The sequence below is a fragment of the Dryobates pubescens genome, chromosome 2 (genome assembly GCF_014839835.1).
Source record: "Dryobates pubescens isolate bDryPub1 chromosome 2, bDryPub1.pri, whole genome shotgun sequence".
Classification (NCBI taxonomy): Eukaryota; Metazoa; Chordata; class Aves; order Piciformes; family Picidae; genus Dryobates; species Dryobates pubescens.
The window spans coordinates 30,963,466-30,978,547 of NC_071613.1; the positions used below are offsets into that span (position 1 = coordinate 30,963,466).

The following is a 15,082-nucleotide window of genomic DNA, read 5'->3' on the forward strand; positions in this document are numbered from 1 at the left end:
TTTAACATACTCTCTATTTGTTTGACATGTTATTTGCCAACATGACTGTCCTCAAGTACAGTCTTGCAAGTATGAGAGGCACAAGTACAAATGACAAATAATTTTCAGTAATAGAGCAATAGAGGAAAATTTCATAGTAATCCCTCACACTCTGTAAATTTTCTGTGTTGTAGCTGGAGAAGCACCTGCCATTAAAAAAGAAATGCAGGATGTTACAACTAAACTGGGTGAAGCAGCTCAGCTGACATGCCAGATTGTTGGAAGACCCTTGCCTGACATCAAATGGTACCGCTTCGGCAAAGAATTGGTGCAAAGCCGAAAATACAAAATGTCATCTGATGGACGCAATCATACACTGACAGTAATAACAGATGAGCAAGAGGATGAAGGTCTCTACACTTGCATGGCTACCAATGATGTTGGAGAAATTGAAACTAGCGGCAAGTTATTATTGCAGGCTCCTCCTCAGTTCCATCCTGGCTTCCCACTGAAAGAGAAATACTATGCAGCTGCAGGTGGCACCCTTCGTCTTCATGTTGTATATATTGGCCGACCAGTGCCAGCAATAACTTGGTTCCATGGCAACAAACCTTTGAGAGGATCAGAAACGGTTACTATTGAGAACACAGAGCATTATACTCATCTTGCTATTAAGAATGTCCAGCACAAGACTCATGCTGGAAAGTACAAAGTGCAACTCAGTAACACATTTGGAACGGTTGACACTGTACTTAATGTGGAAATACAAGGTAATTATTTTCAGCTCTTTTGTGAATGTTCTCGGATACTAACTGGCAAAAGTATTAAAAATACCCTGTCTTTCTGTTACAGATAAGCCAGATAAACCAGAAGGGCCAATTGTTATAGAGTCTATTCTGAAGAATTCCGTGGTGATAAGTTGGAAGCCACCAGAGGATGATGGAGGTGCTATGATAACAAATTACATCATAGAGAAACGTGAAGCCAAGGAAGGAGCAGAATGGCAGCTTGTCTCTTCAAGCATTTCAGGGACAACCTGTAGAATTGTTAACCTGACTGAAAATGCAGGCTATTATTTCCGTGTTTCTGCTCAGAATATGTATGGCATTAGCGAAGCACTGGAGGTCTCATCAGTTGTTGTTATGAAGCCTCCATTTGGTAAGTGATCAACAAAATTACACTCTTTGTATGCCCCTGTAATTAATAAGGCCAGCTCATTTGAATTTTTGAACTTTTTTATTCTTTACAGAAAAACCAGGGCAACCTGGTCAGCCAGAGGCAAGTGCTATCACAAAGGATTCTTGTGTTGTCTCATGGAAGCCACCTGCAAGTGACGGTGGTGCAAAGATTAGAACTTATTATCTTGAGAAGCGTGAGAAAAAGCAAAACAAGTGGATTTCTGTAACAACAGATGAAATTCGTGAAACAGTCTATTCTGTGAAAGATCTTATTGAAGGTCTTGAATACGAGTTCCGTGTAAAATGCGAAAATCTCGGTGGTGAAAGTGAGTGGAGTGAGGTATCACAACCAGTCATTCCAAAATCTGAGGTACCAATTAAAGCTCCACATTTCAAGGAAGAACTCAGGAATCTGAATGTGAAATTTCAAGCTAATGCCACATTTGTCTGCAAAGTCACTGGTCATCCGAAACCAATTGTCAAGTGGTACAGACAGGGCAAAGAAATCATGCCAGATGGTGAAAAGATCAAGATACAAGAATTCAAGGGTGGATATCACCAGCTGATCATCACAAATGTAACGGATGATGATGCTACTGTGTATCAAGTCAGAGCTACCAACCAAGGAGGATCTGTGTCTGGCACTGCCTCTTTGGATGTTGAAGGTGAATGAAGGGTTTTGTTTGCTAAAACAATTTCTTTTTAAGTGTCAAGTATCTAGACTGTTGGTGCTCTTCTTGTGTGTTTTTGCTCATGTGTTTTCTTGGTTTTTCTTCTTTTATTCCAGTTCCTGCAAAAATTCACTTGCCCAAAAATCTGGAAGGTATGGGAGCTGTTCATGCTCTCCGAGGGGAAGTAGTGAGCATCAAGATTCCATTCAGTGGCAAGCCTCACCCTGTGATCACATGGCAGAAGGGACAAGACCTCATTGATACTAATGGACACTACCAAGTCATTGTTACACGATCATTCACATCTCTTGTTTTCCCAAATGGCGTTGATAGAAAAGATGCAGGGTTTTACATTGTTTGTGCCAAAAACAGGTTTGGAATTGATCAAAAAACAGTTGAATTAGATGTGGCTGATGTACCTGATCCACCAAGAGGTCTGAAGGTAACTGACATTTCAAGGGATTCAGTCAACTTAACCTGGAATGAACCAGCAACTGACGGTGGAAGCAGAATCATAAACTACATTGTTGAGAAACGTGCTACAACAGCAGAGCGATGGATTCGTGTTGCACAAGCTCGTGACACACGATACACAGTGGTGAATCTATTTGGCAAGACCACCTACCAGTTCCGTGTAATTGCAGAAAACAAGTTTGGCCAAAGCCAGCCTTCCGAACCTACTGATCCAATTATAACAAAAGAAGATAAGACCAGAGTAATGAACTACGATGAAGAAGTTGATGAGACCAGAGAAGTCACCACAGCTAAAGCAGGTCACTACTCTACAAAGGAACTCTATGACAAATATATGATCGCAGAAGAGCTTGGACGTGGACAGTTTGGCATTGCACACCGCTGTGTTGAGGCAGTTTCCAAAAAGACATACCTGGCCAAATTTGTCAAAGTAAAGGGTGCTGATCAAGTTTTGGTAAAGAAAGAAATTTCTATTCTAAACATAGCTAGGCATCGAAATATCCTGTACCTTCATGAATCATTTGAGAGCCTAGAAGAATTGGTCATGATCTTTGAATTCATTTCTGGAGTTGACATCTTTGAAAGAATCAGCACAGCTTCATTTCAACTTAATGAGAGAGAAATAGTAAATTATGTACGCCAGGTCTGTGATGCTCTAGAATTTTTACATCAGCAGAGCATTGGACATTTTGATATTAAACCAGAAAACATTATTTACTTTACAAGAAGAAGCTCTGTTGTTAAAATTGTTGAATTTGGTCAAGCCAGGAAATTGAAGCCCGGAGACAGCTTTAGACTCCAGTTCACTTCTCCAGAATATTATGCACCTGAAGTACATCATCATGATTTGGTCAGCACAGCTACTGACATGTGGTCAGTTGGGGCTCTAACATATATACTTCTCAGTGGCATTAATCCTTTCCTTGCTGAAACAAATCAACAAGTTATTGAAAATATTCTAAATGCCGAATATAACTTTGATGATGAAGCATTCAAAGATATAAGTATTGAGGCCATGGACTTCATTGACCGTCTATTAGTAAAGGAAAGAAAATCACGGATGACAGCTACTGAAGCACTTAACCATGCATGGCTAAAACAGTCAATAGAAAAGACCAGCACTAAAGCCATCAAGACCTTGAGGCACAGGCGTTACTACCAAACTCTAGTAAAGAAGGAGTGGAACACAGTTGTGTCAGTAGCCCGCATTTCCTGTGGAGGTGCAATTAGATCTCAGAAAGGCATAACTGTGGCAAAAGTTAAAGTTGCACCAGTAGACATAGGTCCCATTGCTGGGCAGATAAAGCATGCTGTTACAGAAGAAGGAGGGCATGCCAAATATGTATGTAACATTGAAAACTATGATCAGTCCACAGAAGTTACATGGTATTTTGGTATGAGGCAATTAGAAAGCAGTGAGAAATATGAAATCAAATATGAAGAAGGTGTGGCAACCATGTACGTCAAAGATGTTTCTAAATCCGATGACGGTACCTACAGATGTAAGGTAGTAAATGACTATGGTGAAGACAGCTCTTATGCAGAACTTTTTGTTAAAGGTGTTAGAGAAATCTCTGAGCATTACAGATGCAGAACTGTCAGGAAAGTGAAACGACGGGTTGATACTATGAGACTATTAGAGCGTCCACCAGAATTTACCCTGCCTTTGTATAATCGCACAGCGTATGTTGGAGAAAATGTCAGGTTTGGAGTAACTATAACAGTTCACCCAGAACCTCGCGTAACATGGTTCAAATCAGGGCAGAAAATCAAACCTGGTGATGATGATAAGAAGTATACTTTTGAATCAGACAAGGGCCTTTATCAACTCATCATCAACAATGTCACTGAAGAAGATGATGCTGAATACAGTATAGTGGCACGCAATAAACACGGTGAAGACAGTTGCAAAGCTAAGCTGACTGTGATTCCACATCCACCTCCAGCAGATGCCACACTGAGACCAATGTTTAAAAGACTCCTGGCAAATGCTGAATGTCAAGAAGGCCAAAGCGTCAGTTTTGAGATCAGAGTATCTGGTGTACCAAAACCAACGCTGGAATGGGAGAAAGATGGTCAGCCTCTATCCTTTGGTCCTAATTTCGATATAATTCATGAAGGTTTAGATTATTATGCTTTGCATATCAGAGATACCTTACCAGAAGACAGTGGTTATTACAGAGTTACTGCTACAAACAGTGCTGGATCTACAAGCTGTCAGGCTTATCTGAAAGTTGAACGCTTGAAATATGTCAAGCGTGAGTACAAGACTGAAGAAGAGCGGGAGAAGCATGTACAGAGGCAAATTGACAAAACGTTACGAATGGCAGAAATTCTTGCTGGGGTTGAAGCTGTTCCACTGACACAAACTGCACAAGAGGCTCTCAGAGAAGCTGCTATCTTATACAAACCAGCTGTTAGCACCAAGACTGTCAAAGGTGAATACGAAATTAAGAAAGAAGAAAAGAAGGAAGAAAGGCGACTCCGTATGCCATATGAAGTACCAGAGCCTCGCAAACATGTGCGCACTACCCTTGAGGAAGATCAGAACATTAAACACTTTGTGCCTCTGTCAGACATGAAGTGGTACAAGAGGCTGAGAGACCAGTATGAAATGCCAGGGAAACTTGAGAGAACTGTTCAGAAACGCCAGAAACGCATACGCCTTTCCAGATGGGAACAATTCTATGTGATGCCACTGCCACGCATTTCTGATCAGTATAAGCCTAAATGGCGCATACCAAAGCTAACACAAGATGACCTAGAAATCGTGAGACCAGCACGTCGGCGTTCCCCATCTCCAGACTATGATTATCATTACAGACCAAGGCGGCGGTCACTTGGTGACTTGTCTGACGAGGAATTACTCCTGCCTATTGATGACTATTTAGCCATGAAGAGAACAGAAGAGGAAAGATTGCGCCTTGAAGAAGAGCTGGAGTTAGGCTTTTCTGCTTCCCCCCCAAGTAGAAGCCCCCCACAGTTTGAACTGTCTGCCCTTCGGTATTCTTCTGCAGCAGCACGGGTCAGTTCAGAGGAAGAGAGAAAGAGAGAGCTGAGGTATTCAAGCTATCACATCCCAACTAAAGCTGAGACCAGTGCAAGCTATGCAGAGCTCCGTCAACGCCATGACAGGGCTGCCTACAGACCACCTAAACAAAAGGAAAGAATAATGGCTGAGAGAGAGGATGAAGAATTGCTCCGTCCTGTTGGCACTGCACAAAGACTCTCTGAATACAGGAGTGAGCTTGAATATATGGCAGAGGAAGAAAAGAGGAGGCTCAGGAGAAGGCGGGAAAGAGAAATAACTGAGATTACTTCAGAAGAAGAAGAAGAAATAGAAATGGTGCAACATGCTCACAGGGAATTTTCTCCTCCTTCTAGATTACTAAGGAGAAGAAGATCTCTTTCTCCAACTTACATTGAGTTGATGCGTCCTGTATCTGAATTAATTCGTCCTCGCTCACGGCCTCCGGAAGAAATTGAGAGAAGATCCCCAACACCAGAGAGAACTCGGCCACGCTCACCTAGCCCAGTTTCTAGTGAGAGATCACTCTCTCGGTTTGAGAGGATGGCAAGGTTTGATATATTTTCTAGATATGAGTCCATGAAATCTGCTTTGAAAACTCAAAAAACCATGGAAAGGAAATATGAAGTCCTGACTCAGCAGCCCTTCACCCTTGACCATGCTCCTCGTGTTACTCTGAGAATGCGCTCACACCGGATACCGTGTGGCCATAATACCAGGTTTATTCTCAATGTCCAGTCAAAACCTACCGCTGAAGTGAAGTGGTACCACAATGGTATTGAGCTCCAAGAGAGCAGCAAGATACATTTTACTAATACTAGTGGTGTATTAACTTTGGAGATTCTTGACTGCCACATTGATGACAGTGGAACATACCGAGCTGTATGCACAAACTACAAAGGGGAATGCTCTGATTATGCAACATTAGATGTTACTGGAGGAGATTACACTACATACTCTTCACAGCGAAGAGATGAAGAAGTACCAAGGTCAATTTTACCTGACTTGACAAAAACAGAGGCCTATGCAGTCTCCTCATTTAAGAAAGCATCTGCTACAGAAGCAAGTTCCTCAGTAAGAGAAGTCAAATCAGAAATGTCAACAACAAGAGAATCACTTTCATCATATGAACACTATGCTGCTTCTGAAGAAAAAATCACTGCAGCTGAAGCAAAATCATTGGAAGAAAGGACTGTGCACAAGGCATTTAAAAGCACTCTACCGGCAACAATCCTGACAAAGCCACGGTCAGTCACAGTTTCTGAAGGGGAGACAGCAAGATTTTCCTGTGACGTTGATGGTGAACCAGCACCAACAATAACATGGTTCCATGCAGGTCAACCCATTGTTTCTTCGAGGCGCTTCCAAGTAACACGAACACAGTACAAGTCTACCTTTGAAATTTCACCGGTTCAGATGTCAGATGAAGGAAGTTACACTGTTGTGGTGGAAAACTCTGAAGGAAGACAGGAAGCACATTTTACTTTGACCATTCAAAGAATGAAAATTCCTGAAAAAACAATTACATCACCTCCAAGAATCAAATCTCCTGAGCCTCGAGTAAAGTCTCCAGAGCCAATTAAGTCACCTAAACGGGTGAAATCTCCTGAGCCCATCAGCAGCTCCCTAAAAGCGAAGTCATCACCTGGAGACAAAACAGTACCAGCAGAGAAGGTGCAATTACCAGCTGCTTCTCCACCAAAGATAAAAGAGCATCTGAAAGCAGAAATGGTTGGAGATATGGTAAAGCTATCCTGTGCAGTTGAAAGCAGTGTTTTAAGTGTTAGAGAAGTGGCTTGGTATAAGGATGGCAAAAAACTGAAAGACGACCATCGCTTCAAGTTTCATTATGCAGCAGATGGCACCTATGAGCTCAAAATCCATGAGCTCACAGAATCTGATAAAGGAGAATATACCTGTGAAGTTATTGGGGAAGGAGGTGTTTCAAAGACTAACTTCCAGTTTACTGGCCAAGTATTTAAAAATATCTATTCCCAAGTAAGAACAGTATCTGAAACTCATAAAACAGTTCAGAAAGAAGATGAAGTGCTTAAAGTATCTACCCAGAAGAAATCAGCAGTAGCAACTGAAGAAAAAGCAGCAGTTCAAGAAGTCATTAAAAAGTCAATTGTTACTGAAGACATCAAACACTTAAAAGCAGAAATTAAAGCTTCTTCAACTAAAATGACAGTGTCTGAAGGGCAAAAACTGACACTGAAAGCAAATATTCCCGGCGCCTCTGAAGTAAAATGGGTGCTGAATGGAATGGAACTGAGAAATTCAGATGATTACAGATATGGTGTTTCTGGAAGTGATCACACCCTTACCATCAAAAAGGCTAGTAATAAAGATGAAGGTATACTCACCTGTGAGGGTACAACTGACGAAGGCATTATTAAATGCCAGTATGTGCTGACCTTTTCAAAAGAATGCTCCAAAGAACCAGCATTTATAATGCAGCCGAAGTCTCAAAATGTCAACGAAGGACAAAATGTATTGCTCACTTGTGAAGTTTCTGGGGATCCTTCTCCTGAAATTGAGTGGTTTAAGAATAATCAACCTGTAAGTATTTATTTGTTTACTTGGAAGATTAGAATTATTTAAAAACAAACAAACAAACAATGATAATGAAACATTTTTTTTCCCTCCTCAGATTGCTGTTTCATCGCACATCAGAGTAACACGTTCTAAAAACATTTATTCTCTTGAGATTCAAAATGCAGCGGTGAGTGACACTGGAAAATACACAGTTAAAGCAAAAAATTACCATGGACAGTGCTCTGCTACAGCATCTTTGACTGTACTCCGTAAGTTTGTTCTCTGGGTCTTGTGTTCGGACTAACTGCAACTTTTTCCTGTAGTGTGTCCACTAAAATGATTTAGGATAAAAGCCCCTGCTAATGTTTCTATTCTTTTGTATATTATATAAAGAGAATGAAAACAGCATTAGAAATTATCTTACCGCTCACCAAGATTTATTACAATAGATGCATGTTAACAGAAAGCCTTGAGCATTCCTTCTGGGATGACTATGTTGAAGACCTTGGTGCTGGCAATGAATTACTCTTCTCTCCTTTAATAACATAATCTGTTCCAATACAATAAAGTAATTCCACAGTTTAAAAAAAACAACCAACCAACCAACCAAAAAACCCCATATATGGCAATTCAGCAATAACTGAACTGGGTTTAGTATTTTATTGGCTGGACCATATCCCAGTTCCTAGCATCAAGGGGTTGCTATGATTTGCTTGTATGACTGTGCTTGTGTTTAAAGGAAAGTTGCAGTGACTGAGTTTTCTGTTGCCTTTTAGTTACAGAACAATGCAGTGAAATACAGACATTCCTATGCTGTGCTTGCAAGAATTTGAAAGTGTTTCCCAGCTTCTACAAAAATTAACTGCACACAATTTCTCAGTGTCTAATTCTAGTGATTGGTCTAATAGGAAACAGTCTGTGATGACTTGTTTCTTCCTTCTTGTCTCCTTCAAGCTCATACATTCTATTAATAGTTTCATTTATAAATTACTGTTTGTGATTTGGACATCTTGAGACAAATGACTGTAATTAATTTTATACTCCACTGCAGATTTTTATTGAAAGCAAACTATGCTGTCTCTTCATTTCTGTATAATTAACCACAGAGAACTGCATGACTTGTTTGTTAATGTGACATTATTGGTTTTTCCTTCTATGTTTGCGATGCTCTCCAGCTCTAATTGAAGAACCTCCAAAAGAGGTAGTATTGAAGACAAGTGGCGACACAAGCATGCACGAAAGTTTTTCTTCTCAGTCCTTTCAAATGGCTTCTTCTAAACAAGAGGCTTCATTCAGCAGTTTCAGCAGTAGCAGCATGACTGAAATGAAATTTGCAAGCATGTCTGCCAAAAGCATGTCCTCCATGAAAGAATCTTTTATAGAGATGAGCTCCAGCAGTGTTATGGGGAAATCTAGTATGGCTCAACTGGAGAGTTCAACTAGTAAAATGCTTAAATCAGGTCTGAGAGGTGAGCAACACAATTACCAGTAGAGTTAGTGCTTCATTAGTGCTGTAGTTCTCACAGTAAACCTGCTGTATGGCTTGATGGACTAACCTGGTATTTCTTCTCTTTTGTAAAGGAGCACCACCCAAAATTGAAGCTCTCCCATCCGATATCAGCATTGATGAAGGGAAAGTTCTCACATTATCTTGTGCCTTTTCGGGTGAACCTGCCCCTGAAATAACATGGTACTGCAGAGGGAGAAAAATTACCAGTCAGGACCAGCAAGGCAGATTTCATATTGAAACCAGTGAAGATCTAACCACCCTGATCATCATGGATGTCCAGAAGGACGACGGTGGACTTTATACCCTGAATTTAGGAAACGAATTTGGCACTGATTCTGCCACTGTGAATATTAATATTCGATCAATTTAGAAAGCTTGATCTGCATTATTTACACTTGTCTTTTTACAAGTGATTCATATATGGACTGAAATATCTGATCTGTAAATATATTAAAAAAAATATTTTTGTACCTACCTGAACAAGACAAAGTCCAGAGCTATACATAATGACTTATAGTCATTACTGACCTAGGAATTTTAAACATTTTTTTCACTGACATGTACATACTGTATATAGCCGATGCTAACGGTTATGAAGTTTTGTACCATTTATTTTATGACATTTTGAAACGTAACTTTTGGAACTAACAGTTGGTAGGAGAAAGTTTCTTAGCAAACGACTACCCTGCTCAACATTTAACTACTTTTTGTGCCTCAACTCATTGTTGATGTCTAAGAATGCCTCAACAGGTAGAGAGGCTCCCTGTTGAAGATTACCTACACCTAAGAGATGATACTGTGCATAGTATTTCATACGTGCACACATACCTACATTGAATCAGAAATGTAAGGCATTGGTGATGTTTGCAATTACCCTCCTGTAAGCATTGCTTTAATGTTTTACATTAAATCTGATTATGTCTTAATTTCCATACCTGACTGACAATTTTCGGACAAAGTGCAAGCGGCCAGCACTTTGTCCACCCACTATCTGTGTACTGTTTCTGACATACTGACTACCTGAATAGCTTTTAAAAAGTAACATCACCTGGCCATCCCCTTAATCAACAAAGCTATTTAGGTACTCAAGTGCAGCAGCAGTACTCCCTCTTGGAGGTTCGTAGGGTGCAGTGATTGAGTTTGTGTGGTAGTATTAGACATCCAGTAGTAAATTCCGGGCAACTAAGCAATGAACCACAGTTTGAAAACAAACTGTTGTTACAACATCAAATACCGCCCTACGCTTCAATTTGCTTTAGCTCTCCCAATGTAGTAATAGATCTTGTTAGCTGTTGAACCTCCTTGAGATAGAATTGTTCATTTAAAATAAAGCATGCTTTCAGCACCATAAAGCCTGTGACTCCTTGTTATTTATTATGCTGCATTTTTACAGTTCCTGTGTTACGTTACAGAAAAAAAAGAGTTGCTGGGAAAACAAAAAAGAAAAAAAAGACTAGGTTGGTTTGCAATTCTCCAATTTAAACCAGGTAGCCATCTATCAGGAAGAGCCTGGCCACCACTAAGTGAGTCAGTAAGAGCATTATGCTCCTCTTAGTATCCATCTGCTAAGTAAATTTCCAGGCCTTCCCCTACATGGATAATTGTTTGCTCTCTCCTCTTTATAGCTTGTCTCTACTGAAAGTGGTTGAAAAAGTGCCACCTGCAAAGCCAGCAGTTGGCTCCTATTTTTTGGCAGCTGCAACTCCCCTCTACTCTGCTCTGGAGGGACTCCACCCAAGTACTGCATCCAGTTCTGGAGCCCCTATTACAGGAAGGATCTGGACATGCTGGAACATATACAGAGAAGGGCCACACTGAGGGAGTTGGAGCTGTTCAGTCTGGAGAAGAAAAGGCTCTGAGGAGACCTAATTGTGGTCTTCCAGTATCTTAAGGGGGCCTACAAGAAAGCTGACAAGGGACGTTTTAGGGTGTCAGGTAGTGATAGGACTAGGGGAATGGGGGGGGGGGGGGGAAAAAAAGAAATGGGTAGATTCAGATTGGATGTTAGGAAAAAGTTCTTCACCACAAGGGTGGTGAGCCAATGGAACAGGTTGCCCAGAGAGGTGGTAGAAGCCCCATCCCTGGAGGTTTTTAAGGCCAGGCTGGATGTGGCTCTGAGGAACCTGATCTAGTGTCCCTGCCCATGGTGGGGGGGTTGGAACTAGATGATCCTTGAGGTCCCTTCTGCCCCTAACAATTCTGTGATTCTATGATCAGTTGACCCTAACTGCCTGGACCTACCCTCTCCCCTCCTATTAAGTAATTAAGGGCCCATGCCCATCAGTTCTTCATCCCTCAAATCAGCTGACATGCCTCTCTTTTACATTCCTGACAGGAATATCAAATCCCATGGAGGCAGGTCACAATTTTGGTTATCTACTGTAAGAGTAACAAAGTCAAAGGAGCAACCCTGCTTCTGGAACATGATCACTCCGTGAGCAAACACAGGGTTGCATTGCTGTTAGTGTTTTGGGGGCTGTAAAATTCTCTTAAGTATCACAGTATCACAGTATAACTAAGGTTGGAAGAGACCTCAAGGATCATCAAGTCCAACCTGTCTCCACAGACCTCACGACTAGACCACGGCACCAAGTGCCACGTCCAATCTCCCCTTGAACACCTCCAGGGACGGTGACTCCACCACCTCCCTGGGCAGCCCATTCCAATGATGAATGACTCGCTCAGTGAAGAACTTTCTCTTCACCTCGAGTCTAAACCTCCCCTGGCACAGCTTGAGACTGTGTCCCCTTGTTCTGGTGCTAGTTGCCTTGGAGAAGAGACCAACCCCCTCCTGTCTACAATTACCTTTCAGGTAGTTGGAGAGGGCAATGAGGTGACCCCTGATCCTTCTCTTCTCCAGGCTAAACGATCCCAGCTCCCTCAGCCTCTCCTCATAGGGCTTCTGCTCAAGGCCTCTCCCCAGCCTTGTTGCCCTTCTCTGGACATGCTCAAGTGTCTCAATGTCCTTCTTAAACTGAGGGGCCCAGAACTGGACACAGTACTCAAGGTGCAGCCTAACCAATGCAGAGTACAGGGGCACAATGACCTCCCTGCTCCTGCTGGCCACACTATTCCTAATACAGGTCAGGATGCCATTGGCCCTCTTGGCCACCTGGGCACACTTCTGGGCTCATGTTTAGGCAGCTGTCAATCAGCACCCCCAGGTCCCTCTCTGTTTGGCAGCTCTCCAGCCACTCTGACCCCAGCCTGTAGCTCTGCATGGGGTTGCCGTGGCCAAAGTGCACCACCCGGCACTTGGACTTGTTAAATGCCATGCCACTAGATGTGGAGCAGGAGCATCAGTTATCAATACAATGCATCTCTATGACTCACAGCATATTACTAGTATTAAAAAGCATCTCAGAAATAGTGAAGCAGATAATATGTTTAAAACCATATTCTAAAAATACTCACTCTAGAAGCAGGTTTCCATTTTTCTATGAGCCCCTAGCTGTCCCAATGATGCAGGAAACCTAATAAATGGGGATGAAAGGGGGACTACAGTAAAAATATGAATTTTAGAAGTGATAAGTTTTGGTTCAGGACAAAGTCTGGACTTTTTCACTGATAAAACCAGAAAAATTTTTAAACAATCTTAAAGATGAAAGAGTTTAAGACTACATGGTATTTATTCCTCAGGGAGGAAAGAAAAAAAAAAAGTTTTTCATAAAGAACATCTTTAAAGCATTTAAAGGAAGAAAAGAAGAAGGAGGAAAAAAATATCAAGAAAACTTCTCATTCTCATTATATTAGATGTTTATCAAAACCCAATAAATGAGACACAAAAACACTCAGGTATAGCCTTTGCTAACCCACAGCATCTGTACATAGAAATGTGTTGAAGTTAACACTAAAAATGCACTAGTCAGAATTGATAGCAACAGGCAGCACCTGCAGATCTAAGCATGGAATCTTCTCCTGTAATGCTACTGGAAACTTGGTCTTCCATGACCTCTACTGAGTGTGGACACATTTATGTGGTCAAGAGGAAAGCACACTGGTGTGGCAGTGTACATTCATTCTGCATATTATTTTAAATGGAAAATGGGCTATTAACATTTCAAACCGATTCAAGTCACATATTGAAATTTTTAACTGTGCAAGCTGAGAATACCTGTATTTAAAGCTAAAATTTTATTGCACTATATGACTGAGTTCAGAAAAACATCTACCACTAATGTGTTAAGGCATTTAGACTTCTTGTGTCCTGATGCACAAGTAAAGACACTTCAACAAAGCTTTGTGAGCTACTATATAAATTCTACTATAGGGCAATATATTCTCTATCCTTTTACATTTGGCAGCCTGAGAAAAATAACTGTGATGGTGGATAGCCACAACACTGAGACTCATTTTACCACTGGCAGACAAGAAATCTTAGTCTTAACATCACATTTCAATTTTTACTACCATCTCCATTTTCAACTTCTTTTCCCTTTAAGTGGAGACAATTATATGAACAGAACCTCACATCTAATAGAATGGTAAATCTTCTCATGGTCATTCGCTCTTTCCATTCTCCACTGGAACATGTCATAGCACTAACAGAAGTGGTACAAAGAAGAAAGGGTAACAGAGAAAATAAGGTACTCTGACATGTCAGTATGAGTCAGTGAATGCAAAAATAAGTCAGACCCGTGTAAGGTAATTATGACCTGCTGCTGCAATTGTAACCAAAACTCTGTGGAAAATGCTTAGGCAGCCAAGAGAGTGCACTGAGAAAAAGAAGTTACAGAAGTAGCCAAACCAGTATTTATCACAAGGGAATATAAAACACAAAAGAAGACATTCTTAAATCCTGTCCCTCCGCAGGATTTAAAGTATTACCTTTAACATCTGTAACTTACTTACAGTCTCAGAGATGCCTGTTTGTCCTTCGCTTTGAAAAAAACTGAACCAGAAACACATCTGAAGATACAAGGTTCTGCTCTCATGCATGTTGGTTACAAAAGCCAGGATATGGCAAGGTGGGTTCTAGTTCATAAATAGCCACAATGGTAGTGCCCCACCGTGAAGGGAAACGCAAAACCACCACCATACCGTAAAGCAGCAAAGCAGAGAAAGAGCCTGACTTACCATACTCTCTTGCAAAACATTCTGGATTTTCATCCAGACTTAACAAATATCAAAATTCTAAGTAAACTGAATTCCTAAATGACACCTCCCAATCACTACTGTATGTAACAGAGAACTCGGTAACTAGAGTGATCATTTCCACCTGAAGAATAAACACATACTGCATATATTTAAGTGACAAATATTATGGTGTGTTTTTAAAATGGTTTCAAATTGATCTCTTCACAAGCAAGTGAAATAAAAGAGATACAAATTACATTTTATGTTGAGGTTCAGCTCCCATTTTTCACCAGAAACAACAACAATACAATTAGGTATTCCTGCCGAGTCCCCTAAACTTGAAAATGTAAGAGCATCCAGGGTATTTTTTTCAGTCTTAATACACATGGATCATCATGATTCAGCCAGGTAAATACTAGCACTGTCAGAAATTATTCTTATCTCTAAATGTCAGGAGTATGATGGCATAGCATCTTCACTGATTTCAATGAAACACATTTTAGGATTTCACCACAAAGCTAGTCACAGGTATATATAAAAAGGCAGATTTAACTTTAGCAGGAACACGACACAGATGCAAAAGCTATCAGTCCAGCTTTAGTGTCACAGAGAAACCCAAACCAGTGCT

General features: G+C 40.9%; 1 protein-coding gene across 1 annotated transcript in view; it reads left to right on the top strand.

Annotated features, from left to right (window-relative positions):
- The window catches only part of TTN (titin), a 242,619-nt gene extending 232,842 nt beyond the window's left edge, over window positions 1-9,777 (top strand). Inside the window, exons 289-295 of the mRNA XM_054173069.1 lie at window positions 174-749; window positions 832-1,137; window positions 1,229-1,822; window positions 1,945-7,892; window positions 7,984-8,137; window positions 9,044-9,337; window positions 9,450-9,777. Of these exons, the coding sequence (XP_054029044.1) occupies window positions 174-749; window positions 832-1,137; window positions 1,229-1,822; window positions 1,945-7,892; window positions 7,984-8,137; window positions 9,044-9,337; window positions 9,450-9,748 (8,171 nt within the window). The 3' untranslated portion in view covers window positions 9,749-9,777. The remainder of the gene's footprint in view (window positions 1-173; window positions 750-831; window positions 1,138-1,228; window positions 1,823-1,944; window positions 7,893-7,983; window positions 8,138-9,043; window positions 9,338-9,449) is intronic.
- Window positions 9,778-15,082: the final 5,305 nt, after the last annotated feature.